Consider the following 13901-nt stretch of genomic DNA (forward strand, 5'->3'; position numbering starts at 1 on the left):
AATGTTACAGACACAGAGACTTTTAGGGAAGATAACCATATATATTGAGCTCCTTCTTACAGGAGAGCAACATCCTTGAAGAGTTTCAGTCAGGTTTCAGGCCCCACCACAGCACAGAAACAGCACTTGTTAAAGTTACAAATGACTTGTTCTTAGCTTTGGACCAAGACTGTATGTCCTTATTAGTTCTACTTGACCTTAGTGCTGCATTTGACACTATAGACCACAACATTCTTCTAGATCGCTTACAAAATTACACAGGTATTCATGGGCAGGCTTTAAGTTGGTTTAGATCCTACCTGTCAGACCGATACCATTTAGTAGAATTAAATGGTGAACTCTAAGAATCCTGACTCTAAGAATCCTGAGACATCTCCGGTTAGACTCTGTGATACTAAGGAGATCTGAAGTCCATGACCCTTACACCAATACCACATTGTTTGACTGTATATTACAATCACACCCCAGTGTTTCCCATATGAGGATGGGTCCCCCTTGAGTCCGGTTCCTCTCAAAGTTTCTTCCTTTACCAATTTAAGGGAGTTTTTCCTTGCCACTGCTGCCTGAGTCACCTCAGACTCGCTCATAGGGGGATAAATGCATACACATTGTGAACTATATACATCTTAAATTTTTTATTCTGTTAATTCTTTTTCTTTTATTATTCCTTATGTTTACCTTCTGCTCTATGTTTATGTTCTGTAAAGCTGCTTTGAGACAATGTCTATTGTAAAAAGCGCTATACAAATAAACTTGAATTGAATATATATATATATATATATATATATATATATATATATATATATATATATATATATATATATATGGGGTGCACATACTTTTAATCGTTTGTCGTACTTTTACCTATTTAATGTATTTAATATCAGTAATTATTACTTTGTACTTATGAAGTTTTTATTATTAATGAATCTTATTATTGTTCACTTTATATTTTGTAGACTAGACATTAAAGGAGATTATGGAGTGTGTTATGTTTAACTCAAGTAAAATCTGATACGTCTTCAGACACACATACGAACGCACGCACACACACACACACACACACACACGCACGCACGCACGCACACACACACACACACACACTCAGCTGCGCTTTATTTTCGGACACTAATTAGAGTAATACGTCTCTCTTATCCGAGCTCTTCGGGACTGAATCCGAAGGAAGGCGTGGTTTTAACACGGGTGGGAGGTTTTACACACACACACACACACACACACACACACACACGCTGTGCATGGCTCTTGCCTCGCGCGCGCTGGGAACGAGATGAACTTTTCCAAGAGTTTGGCGTTTTTGTCGCGGAGAGCGGAGTAAAGTTATTTTATTTTATCTTATTCATATAGACAGGTTTTCAAACGTGCAAAAGGAGGATGAAGATGATGATTTGCGCGATCCTGTTAGCGTGTTTATGCAGGAGCGCAGCTGCGCAGTACTCCAGTGACCAGTGCAGCTGGAGAGGAAGGTACTGTACTGTACTGTTCTGTACTGTTCTATACTATACTGTTCTGTTCTGAATTGTACTGTACTGTACTGTTCTCTTCTGTTCTGTATTGTACTGTACTGTTCTCTTCTGTACTGTACTGTTCTGTACTGTGCTCTTCTGTACTGTACTGTTCTCTTCTGTACTGTACTGTTCTGTACTGTGCTCTTCTGTACTGTACTGTTCTCTTCTGTACTGTACTGTACTGTTCTCTTCTGTATTGTTCTGTACTGTGCTCTTCTGTACTGTTCTGTACTGTTCTCTTCTGTACTGTACTGTTCTGTACTGTTCTCTTCTGTTCTGTACTGTTCTCTTCTGTACTGTACTGTTCTGTACTGTTCTCATTTGTACTGTACTGTTCTCTTCTGTACTGTATTGTACTGTACTGTTCTCTTCTCTTCTGTACTGTTCTCTTCTGTCCTGTACTGTTCTCTTCTTCACTGTTCTGTTCAGTTCTCTTCTCTACTATATTGTTCTATACTCTTCTGTTCTGTTCTGTACTGTTAAAGAACTACTCACATCCTCTGCATATTGTAGTGTTTTACTGCTCAAACATACTTTTATGGTAGAAAAAAGGGTAAATCCAGAATTTTTACACAGTTTTTGAGAACATTTAGCTTGTGTGTGTTCCGAGGGGAAATCAGGAAACCCCCTAAGCGGTATCATCACTTCCTGATCATGTGGGATCAGAATCCAGACAAATCTAATCCTATTTCATCACATCTTACTAATGTACACTGGGGGCGGGGCTTATTTGATTGAAAAGTTGTGAAAGTCAGTGAGAGAATCAACAAAGCCAGACTTCATCAGTGTACTGTTCTGGAGGGAACGTAATGGTGGATTATAAGAGAATAATAACAGTATGTTACCTGTTATTATTCACCAGCTGGTTCAAGCACAAACATACATGAACCGTAACAAATACAAGGACAGTTTAGTTCATTTATTTCTCAGTAGTGTGTTCTGAAGAACCTCTTGTTATTGGGGTTCTGCGTATCACCTTAATGAGTTTATCTTAAGAACAAAATGATGAAGACTTAAGGCTTAATTCCTTCCTGGAATCAAATCGTAATATTTATTTATTGTGCAGTCTCAATGTTTTCATTCACAGCGTATTAAAAGCCGGTGTTCATTCAATGGTTGGTGTCTTTGTGACGTGTGATGACATTGTATCTCACTCCCTTTATATTAAAACCAAACCGAGGTCATGTTGAGGTTTAGAGACCAACAGGATGAGTGTTTAGAGGTTCTGTTCCTGTTTGTGCTTCCTGTGTTCTTCACACTCCTCAGGTCATTAACACATGAGCTTATAAACGGTGTGAGTGTGTTACGGTGTCGAAGCTTTGTTTCCTGTTCTTAACACCTACCGTGTATCCTTGTTGTTTACCTCAATGGTAATTGCGTTTAAATAAAAATGTTTGGCCAAATAACAATGAAACACAATGATAAGGCTGTAGATTTTCAGTGTTTATTGATCTAAGGTTCCAAACTACTGCAGAACTGTAAAAAAAAAAAGTTTAATTGACACCATTTGTTTTCATTAAAGTCTCAGTTTTATTTCAGTTCTTCCCCCCTTCTGCCCCTCTCTCTGATCTTACCCCTCCAATCTGGGCTCCATTAAACCACCCTGACTTCAGTTGATTTAATTGGGTCCAGAGAAATGATTTAATGACCGTGATTAGACACGAAAGCAAACCTCTAACGACGAGCTACAGGAAGGGGGCGCAGGCATCGCTGTTAACTTGTTTATTCAGGTCTTTCCTGGTGGATGGAAAGAACAGAGGGAGGAGATTGTTAATCAGATCGAATACAGTCTTTAAAATATTAAATTAATATGTCAAATAAATATAACAAAATACGTTTAGAATAAAATAAATACTGATTAGTATAATAAATCTCCGTGAGAATTTAAGCTGGTTATTAAGTGGGAAATAAACTAAAATATTTTCTGAATATTTATTGATTTGTGTTTATGTTTGCAATATTAAAAAGAAGAATATAATCAAATTAAGATAAAAAATTTTTTCCATCATATACAGACCATTAGAGTAATTTATCTCATGCCTTCGGATATCATGAACAAATCATCATTGTGTATTTCAAAGTTACTAATAGAATGGAAGGACCTGTGTGTGAGTGTGTGTGTGTCTTGGCATCTGAGGTGAGACTTTGAGCTTCCTGGTTAATATTTTATCTCTGATCTCCATAAAGACTGTGTGCCGACCCTCCTTCACCCCGGGCTCAATTACGCTGCTACAATATAAATCAGACCGAGTGCACACGCTTAGCTTTGATCGCTCTTCTATGGTCCAAAAACAACAGAACAAAGCAAAGCATGAGAGTCACAGAGGCTTTAGAAGGCAGCTGATAAAGAAAGTTTTCAGAAGGTTTAGTAAAGAATTTGACAATTTGTAGGAAGGAAACTTTACAGAAATAAAGTTCCTATAACATTGTGACACGATTTATAAAGTTTACTATAAAAAAAGTTTAGTAGTAGAAGCTACACTTCTCATTTAGACAGAATGTAATGTCATGAAAAATCTCTGTTTATTAACATTTCTTTAAAATCGCAACAATAGAAACATGGTAAAGCTTCAGGGTTGTTTAGAGCTGTAAACCTTCTCCAAGTGTTCAGAAAACTCTCTCTCTCTCTCACACTCTCTCTCACACTCTCTCTTTCTCACTCTCTCTGTCACACTCACTCACTCTTTCTCTCTCTCTCTCTTTCTCTGTCACACTCTCTCTCTCTCTCTCTCTCTCTCTCTCTGTCACACTCACTCTCTCTCTCTATCACACTCTCTTTCTCTCTCTCCCTCTGTCTCACTCTCTGTCTCACTCTCTCTGCCCCTTTCTCTCTTTTTTTTCTATTTTTGCTTCATCTTAGCACAGATTTAATTATTTATTTATTGGCTCATCAGGTCGATATTAACCCCTAACTGCATTTGTAACACTTTAACAGAAGTCAAGGTAAAGTATAATGACAGACGTTTCACATTCCTGATGAATGAAATGTGTGATCACTTAATCACCACGTCGCTGCTGAGATCTGGCTCTGGCCTCTGATTTGTGGTCAGGTGTTGATTCATTCTCTGGAGCAGCAGCTCTGAGAGTAGTGCAGGTTTATATCAATGCTCTCGCTCTGATTCATTAGCTCTTTACATTAATGGCTCATTCACAGGGAAGTGGGAATTCATTGAAAACGTGACATACGTGAGGGAGGTTAGTGAGGGAACTGTTATAGCTGCTGTGACGTAAAGTAAGAGGTTTATTGGTGGTTGCGCTGGAACTCTGTAAATAGTATGTTGTTTTAAAACATTAATAATGATGGAGTAAAAGACTTGGATACACTTCAGGGTGTGACTGTATTTCATCACACCACCCTGTGGTTGATTATTTCCAATAAATGCAGTACATGCAGTGTTTCCTCCCTGAACCCACTTTTTCTCTTGGTGTCTGCAGTGGTCTGACTCATGAAGCTCACGCACGGGATGTAGAGCAGGTGTACCTGCGTTGCTCTGAGGGTTCTCTGGAGTGGCTTTACCCCACCGGTGCCATCATCGTGAACCTCAGACCCAACACGTTTCCTGAAGCAGGTGCTGACTCTCGACTGAGCGCCTGTGTGAAGCCCCGAGCTGATTCCCTCGGTGCCAGCATGTTCGTGGAGCGCGCAGGAGTGATGCGCATGCTGCTGAGTGAGGAAGAGCAGGCGGCCGGCCGTGTCCGCTGCTTTAGCCTCGACGAGGGAGCGCTGTTCGTTCAGGCCTCCACACACACAGACATCAGCAAGAGAGTCACGGCGTTCCAGTACGAGCTGATCAGAGGAGAGAGAGACACGGCAGGAGAGACGATTTCACCCACAGGTAATCTGGGGTTTGGCACAAACGACACTACATTTACATCAGTGTCAGCATCAACAGCCCAGTGTTGTCTGTCTTTTAGTCAGGTTTGTTATTATTAGTCTACAGTTAGCTGTCAATTTAAATGGTCAGTATATTCACCTAAATATAAAGTACATAGTATACCAGAATGCTAATACACAAACTTTATCAAAAGTTATTAAAGCAAGAGTCTTTGAGCAAGATTTAATCCTAGAGCTTAAAAATGATCCACAGAATCTTGTTTTGTGTGGTGATCAAATCGGGTTCTGTTTTAGACAACAGGCTGCAGGAGAAATCAGTCAAATAAAAGAAAAGAAAATGGCATCTTTCTGTAAAAGTGCAGTACTTTAATTACTTTATTTACTTTATTAACATTTACCAGTTTCAGACTGATCGGTTTCACAAATAAAGTGCTCAGTTTCTCCGTTTTAACCCTGCATAAGAAAGTATGGAAAAACCCACATGCCTCCATGTTTGCCTTTGGAGCTGAGTAATGAATATTTTTTAGTGATCTGTAAAGTTATTTTTGATGCTGTAGATTTGACATTGAGGCACAAAGTGGAAAAATCTCACAGAAACAAAGACTAACCCAAGTTCACTAGGAGATGAGGGGTTTGTGGTGTTGGTTTTTTTCCTGCAGTGTAAATGTGTAGCAGTTTTTCGATAAGCAGCTCGAGGTTGTAGACGTTTCATCCTCGATGTACGTTTGCAAGCTGATTGCTGTCCGTCTGCATCCCTGTGTTTTGTCTCATGAATAACAACCCGATAACAACTTTGGTCGTGCTGATTAGAGACGTCAGAGTGTAACTCCACACCCAGCTGATGTGAGAGGTGAAAGACGGGGGAGAAAGAGAGAGAAAGAGAGAGAGAGAGAGAGAGAGAGAGAGAGAGAGAGAGAGAGACGAGCTGGAAATGATCAAAGAGAGACGGGGGTTGGAAAGAAAGAAGGAGGGAAAGGGGAGAGTTTTTAAAGCCAGAGACTAGACAGAGCCCTGAAAAATGAGTACCCACACACACACACACACACACACACACATACCTCTCCCTAACCTTTATGTTCTAAGTGACATAAAATAATAAACAGTGTAATCAGAAGGTCCAGCTGGGGTCAGGTCTCTCTCTCTTGCTGCCAATCACGGCATCCTGTTCCACATGAGCACCCAGTTTACTTGATTAAACATGATTGGTTAAACGGTGCGTTTGATTGCCGTTGATTGGTCGACTTGTACCACATGTAATGAAAGGCAGCTTTGTATCAAATCCAGCAGGGTTCAAATGTCACGTTTACTCCATGTCTGGAATCAAAACAGTGAAACAAAAGTGCTTCTCATGTTCTGGTTTTAAAGTCTCTCTGAAACTGTACACACGCTAAAATATTAACACTGGCTCATGGACACCACGTTGGAGCACGTCGGGCTTCAGATCAATAAGTCAGATTGTTAAGCTGGAATCACATTTCTGCACAGAAGTGTAAACTCCTCTGTCCTGGAGATGTGGGAGAACCTACAGTTCACCTCTGACTGCTCACAGCACTCACACAAGAGACTCCACCTCACACACAAACCAGGAATCAGCTCTGCTATGGCATAAGGTTTATTTTGGTCTAATAAATCGAGTTGGAAAAGTTTATTTAGCTAGCTACCCTGTGAGCTTTACACACACACACACACACACACACACACACACACACACACACAAATTAAATAAAATACAATATGGAGGTTCTTCAGGCTTCACCTGTTAGCTTTACTTACTTTAGCTCAGTGGGACATCAGATTCCTTTAGAGAGAGAGAGAGAGAGAGAGAGAGAGAGAGAGAGAGAGAGAGAGAGAGAGAGAGAGAGAGAGAGAGTGTGTGGTGGGGGGAGGGGGTAGATGAGTATGTAAAATTGTGTAAAATAAATTAACTTTGTAAGAGGTTTTAATTTTTGAACAGTAAAACACATACACACACACACACACACACACACACACACACACACACACACACACACACACACACACACACACACACACACACACACATTCATTGACTGTGTGACCAGGGATTAGTAAAAAAATAAAGAAGTGGGGGTTGCAAAGGAGGACACTGAAGTGTAACTCTAAACTCTACCTGTGTGTGTGTGTGTGTGTGTGCGCGCGCGTTTGATGTGCATTAGTCTTGGTACTTCAAACCCTTCCAGATTTCCTTGTTCTCTGTTCTGACTCTAAATAGTTAGACAGTCAATCACACACTCACACTCACACACACACACACACACACACACACACACAGAAAAACACTACATTGTAGGGAGTTAAAAAAAACAATACACCCCTTTCCAAACCCTCATCCTGTAAACACCCCAGGACACACACACATAGCAGTTAGGGTGTTGAAAAGAGGGGGAAAGGAAGGATGGAGTAAAAGTGCAGGAAGAATGAGGGAGCAGTGTGGAAAGAGGTGTGTGTGACTGTGTGCATGCACAAGTGTGAAGGATGAATGAGTGGAAAGATCAGAAGCGAGACAGGAAAGACAGACTTTGCAGGAAATCACTGCCACGTGGCATCGCTCAGCTTACAGCAAAATGCCTACTGCTATATCCCACAGATGTCCCACAGATTACCCATCATCCCCTGGTGCCAAAACACAGTCTGAGGAAAACAATCAAATAAGCCAATTTGAGAACAATTCCATAAATTAAGACAAATAATAGTAGCTGTTCAATTAGAACAAAAGTATTGGCACTATAAGTGTGTGTGTGTGTGTGTGTGTGTGTGTGTGTGTGTGTGTGTGTGTGTGTGTGTGTGTGTGTGTGTGTGTGTGTGTGTGTTTTATCTCACAAAACAGACGCATCTAAACAAAGTTACAAGTTACAAATTACAAGGTTCTCTCTGAATTAACAAGGAAACGGTGATTGTACTGTACAAGTTTCTATCTTGTTAGAGACCAATTGTCCCCAAAAGGATTGTAATATCTGATACTTTTGACCTAATGGGGACATTTGGCTGCTGGTCCCCAGTTTGCACACTGCAGCTGTTCTTTACAAACATAAAGGTTTCCTTTTGGTTGCTGAGGTGAAGGTCAGTGTTAGTTTTAGAGGGAGCTTTAATTAGATCATTATCAAATCAGATGAAGGTCTTGATCAGGTTAATGAGAGCGATGTTTTTGCGTGTGTTACAGAGTCGTGTAAACCCTGCACCGATGATGAGATCCTCATGGCCGTCTGCACCGGTGACTTTGGTATGACGTCATCTCTTAACTCCACCAGCACTTTTTCACTTCTAGCTTTTTTTTATCTTTTCCACAATCTCCTGTGTTCTTCATCATAGTTTTTCTCTATTTTTTTTTTATTTTACTCTCATCAGTAGCGTGTAAGGTTTTTTCTTCTGGGCTCCGAACTCAATAATACACTGATTAGATTAAATTAAGACTTATGGCATTATTATTGCTGCAAGTGATGACTGAGGCAAATCCAGCAAGGTCAAAGAACAAAAAAAGTATTTTTTAATCAATATATCAGGAACTGATATCAGGGACTGAAAAGCTGCCAAAACCTACGTCTTATATGTACCTGCACACCCGTATACCCACCTCTCACTTTTTTACTTTTTATTTCTTTATGTCAGTGGTGAGGGGCAGCATCGAGTCCATCATCAGGGAGGGCAGTGATGATGAACAGCAAACGTCGATGTTGGTGTCAGTGAGTCGTCTGTATCGCCAAAAGCGGCGTGTGTTTGAGGGACGCGGGCGCAGCAGGTGGTCAGGACACATAATGGTCCCACGGAATTGCGGCATACAGGTGGGGCAGGGACCAGATTTTGGGGTGTGGAAGCCGGCAGGGCTTGAGGAGTTTCTGTTCACAGGAGCCGTGAGGTTTGGCGAGGCGTGGCTTGGATGCACTCCTCGGTATCATGACTTTTTACTGATGTACCAGGCTGCTGTAGAATCAGGAAGTAACCCCTGCCATATGGACATGAACTGAGAACACAGATCACATGCACAATCGTTTTTGTGGTCAGAAAATCAAAATGTATTGGTCTTTAGTTCTTGCAAAGTTATATTTTTGGGGTTGTATAAACAGCACACTGTGTGTTGTTTGTAGATCTAAAGACCCAAAGTCTAAGGCTGAGAGCACTATTAAAGCTTTTCCACTGGACAGTGTGTTACGGCACAGCTCGATTCTGCATGCTGCACCGTTCCAAATTTTTTGCCAGATGAACGGAACCGAAACTAAAGAACCGCTTTCAGTTTACACAATCGAGGTACCGCTCATCTGTCTATTTACAGTAATAATAGAGTAATATGAATTGTAGTACCTGGAGTAATATGGATGACAGGATGACACACAAGTGAGCTGAATTGATAATTTTTATTTACTTATTCATTTATCTTTATACAAATCATGGGAAATTTAGGCCGTAATATAGCTACGGCTGTAGTAGAGTCTGGATGAACAAATCTAACAACTAACAACTTTACATAACTGTAGGAGGCCCATCATATAATAGGTCTGACACAATCAGAGAGAAGTTGTAGATATAAATTTTTCAGGTAAAAGTTTGCTCATGATGTTAATTATTAGTAACCACAACCTCCAGAAAACTCCTACCCACAAGGCCACCATTAAACTGACATGGTGTGCAGTGCTCAGTTAGAGCTGTATCATGCCACGCTGTTCGGAGGAAAAGGGTGTGTGTATGTTGATGTGTGTGACCTCTTATGTTTGTGTATACCTGGGCTGTCATAAAAATACATCCTGTACGAATCCAACTAGGTTCCTTATTCTCTACGAATGAGAAGTGTAAATGATCTCAGATTGAAACGTCAGTTACATCAGACAACATGTGCATTAATAACTCAACAAGTAAACAGTTTATGATGATGGACTGTTGAAGCTGAATGTTATGTATGATGATGAGAAATGTGATGATATTTGAGGATGTTTCTGTTTTTGATGTCAGTCCTGTTGTACGTTGAGAGGACGTTTGTTGCTGCTTTTGTTAGAAAGCTTTCTGTATAGTTCAGTCGATTCTCTTGACTGAGTTTTAAGTTCTTTATTGTTTGTGCCTATCTTTGTATGTGTGTGACTGAACAAAATGTTTTCTCTCAGCCAATGTGAATAAAACACATTAAAAAATTAAAAGTGTGAAATTCATCTGTTTATAAACTACGGGCAAAACTATTGGCACTCATAAAGTAAGTGCATTGTTATGGATATATATGCTCATTGGGAGTGTAATGCTGCAGTAAACAAGTTAACCCCTCATGTTACTGTCCTTATGGGAGTATTAAAGTTCAGTGCTGTGTGTGTGTGTGTGTGTGTGTGTGTGTGTGTGTGTGTGAGAGAGAGAGATGGAGGAGTGAATAGTAATTTACACATAATTTGTTTATAGATTTTAGAAGTGTGCTTGTGTGTGTGTGAGTGAGAGAGAGTGAGAGAGAGAGAGAGAGAGAGAGAGAGAGAGAGAGAGAGAGGGCACACAAGTGAAATTCCCACAAACATTGACCTCAAAAGCTGTTTTGTTTTTATCCATCATGCACTAATGAGACCTGAACAAAAGGAAACAGGAATGTGCATGTGAGTGTATGGGTTTGTGTTTTGAAGTTTTCTCATGCTGGGAACGAAATGATCGTTACACAACATACAAAGACTAAAATAAACACACATCAGAAACATCACAACCTCTTTGACACTTTTAATGGAAGGAGAAGACATAATCTGTCCCATTCGGCACTACGGCCGTGTTCTAGAAATGTTTTGACAGAAGTATCGGATGAGTAAAATTATTAATACTGATGCACCGTTGTGAAAACCTTTTGAGGCTCTTGTTTCATCATGTTTAACATTGTTTTAGTTAATGCCATTTTAATATTTAAATTGATGTTATAATAAAGAGTTTAATGCTTGTTTGATCGTCACGAGAATATTTTAATAAACAATTAGTTTGGAGGGAATAAATTAATCTTTTGAAATTTTAAAAGTCTACTCCAGCCAAATGACTCGACTCCCATCGCTATAACAGACTAAATTAACTAAAAACTAGAATATACCAGGAACATTGTTCATTGTGCAAGCTCTTATGTGTGTTGTCCTGTTGTTCTGTCAAGCGTTACCCAGATGCCTTGTGACTCGTTTGTGAACCGCAAGAGTCGACTTACATGCAGTTTCTCTCCCTTAGGTTTTAATTCGAGTATAAATATTAATAAACGCACGAGCAAGACTTTAACCGAACAATATGTTTTAATCAACTTAACAGAAAAAAAGCAAACACAAAAAAAAAAAACGGCAGAGAAACGGATTATAGTGAAGAAAATAGCTGACAAATCTTACGAGCTAATGACTAGCTAAAGAGAGAAAAACACAGTTACTGTTATTTCAGATACAATTAGCTCAAAGCTATTTTACAACATTCTTACTTAAGGAAGCTAAATATAATTTATATATACATATATATATAAGCTATCAGTAAATAAGCAGTTGTCTGTAATTGAGAGTCTAGCCCAGATTACCTCAGCTAGCACTGATTAGCATTACGTGTATTTATAAAGAATGAGCTGTGAAAACAATCAGAAAGTGTGATGTGTGATTTTGACTGTGACTATGATGTAACTCTCATCAGGTTAAGCATCTCTCTCTCTCTGTGTCTGATCTCTCCCTCTGTCTGATCTCTCTCTCTCTCTCTCCCTCTCTCTCTCTCTCTCTCTCTCTCTCTCTCTCTCTCTCTCTCTCTCTCTCTCTCTCTCTCTCTCTCTCTCTCTAGTGCAGGGGTCGGCAACCTTAAACACATAAAGAGCCATTTGGACCCGTTTCCCACAGAAAAAAACAAAAAACCACAGGGAGCCACAAAACCCTTTTGACTTCTAAAATGAAGAGAACACTGCATATATCGTTTTTTACCTTTATGGAAATTATAGAAAAATCTGTAGTGTGTTGCATTTATGAAATCAATGAACTGCTACAGAGTAAACGACATTTTATTTCTGCAGGCAAACAAAAATATTTTGAACATTTTGAACTAACCTTAAGAAAAAAGACGCTGGGTTGAAGGTTCCTTTCAAATAGAATGTCTAATTGAGTCCTCTCTGTATTCATGCCAGGGCTCTCAAGTTTTGAAGACAGGCAACCGTGACATCTGATAAGTGTCGGGCTCGACTAAGAACTGAGACGCGCTTGATTCCTGCCCGGTTCCACAGAGACAGCGGTGCGGACTGACACATTTTGGGCATATTAAATATATGATAAAAATTCTTATGTGTTAGAAATACGATGTGCGGTGGGAGAGCGGGAGAAAAGACCCAAATGCGTGACTGTCACTCTCAATGCGTGACACTTGACAGCCTGCATGACATCAAAATTTTAACTTGCCGGCTGCAGCAAACCAAAAACGCGTCTGCTTCTGTGTGTGTGTTTTTTTTTTATTATTTTATTTAAGTATAACAAAAGATACAAGTTTACAGAACAAATTGGCATACAATTTACATTCAAAAACATCACTTTGAAAGATGACTAAAGTTTATACAAAAAAATAAACAAACAATAAAAAAGAAAGAAAAGAAAAGTAAAAAAAAACAATTATTCCGTATTAATATACAGATTAAGACAGGGGATGATTTTTTTTATAATAAACTATATTTATCAAATAAATCTAACAGGATTCCAGCTTTTTTATTTTTTTGTTTTCGATAAAATTTTTAAACATTGTCTCAAATAATTCTTAAATACTATAAACCTAGGGGGTGATTTAAAGAATCTACATTTATGAATAAAGCTCTTCGCTAACAAAAGTAAATATTAATCAACAAACCTTTTTTGCCATCTTCTTCATAGTTTCCATATTTAATATCTATAAAGGACAGGTTCAATCCTCTTACGGGTCGCCGTGCTGTGCACGGCACGGAAGTCAAAGTGACCACTAGGGGATGACCCAGAAACAAGCTTCAATTCAACTTTAAAGCATCAAATCCTCCAAAAACACGAAAAAACCTATTTACCTAGTAAAGTTTATACTCTCAATAATTTTTAAGCCCACACACAAAGCACAATATGATTCACAGCCTTCATACAATTAGAAAAAATATTTGGACAAAACTGACCTAGGTGGCGCTAGACCGGTTTTTCCCTTACATTTAGACGCGTCTCTTTCTTCACTGGGGTAATATATTCCAACACAAATAATCCACAAAATTCCACACAAGTCCAAGGAATCCAAAACGCTCTGGTTGCGCCGCAAATATTCCGTTAGTGTTCTGAAAACTGGAAACAGAAGTGCGCCATCATCTCGTTTTGCCGCTCTAACTCCTAATTGGGATATTCAAAAATTCAAAGCCTACGTCATATTTATAGCCCAGGTCCTAACGAATCAAATAAGCCCTCATTTGAGCCAATCGGTGCTTGTATGGCAGAGATAGACGGCTGGGAAGCCAATGGTGGCATGACCTCATTTTTGGGAACCCGCCTTTGACTGACAATTACTCCTTCCAATAGCAATGAAATGGGCCGGGACGATTATGCGGCATGCCGTATGTTCTTTGACTGTGT

The 13901-nt window shown here is 39.5% G+C and overlaps 1 protein-coding gene across 1 annotated transcript; it reads left to right on the plus strand.

The window, feature by feature from the left end:
• The first annotated feature begins 1213 nt into the window (after positions 1 to 1213).
• Positions 1214 to 10505, plus strand: metrnlb (meteorin like, glial cell differentiation regulator b). Its single transcript, XM_047803615.1, has 4 exons — positions 1214 to 1484; positions 4962 to 5362; positions 8543 to 8602; positions 8989 to 10505. Exons 1-4 carry the CDS (start codon positions 1393 to 1395, stop codon positions 9342 to 9344), a joined length of 909 nt encoding a protein of 302 aa, XP_047659571.1. The 5' UTR covers positions 1214 to 1392; the 3' UTR covers positions 9345 to 10505.
• Positions 10506 to 13901: the final 3396 nt, after the last annotated feature.

This window comes from Tachysurus fulvidraco, chromosome 18 (assembly GCF_022655615.1).
Source record: "Tachysurus fulvidraco isolate hzauxx_2018 chromosome 18, HZAU_PFXX_2.0, whole genome shotgun sequence".
Classification (NCBI taxonomy): Eukaryota; Metazoa; Chordata; class Actinopteri; order Siluriformes; family Bagridae; genus Tachysurus; species Tachysurus fulvidraco.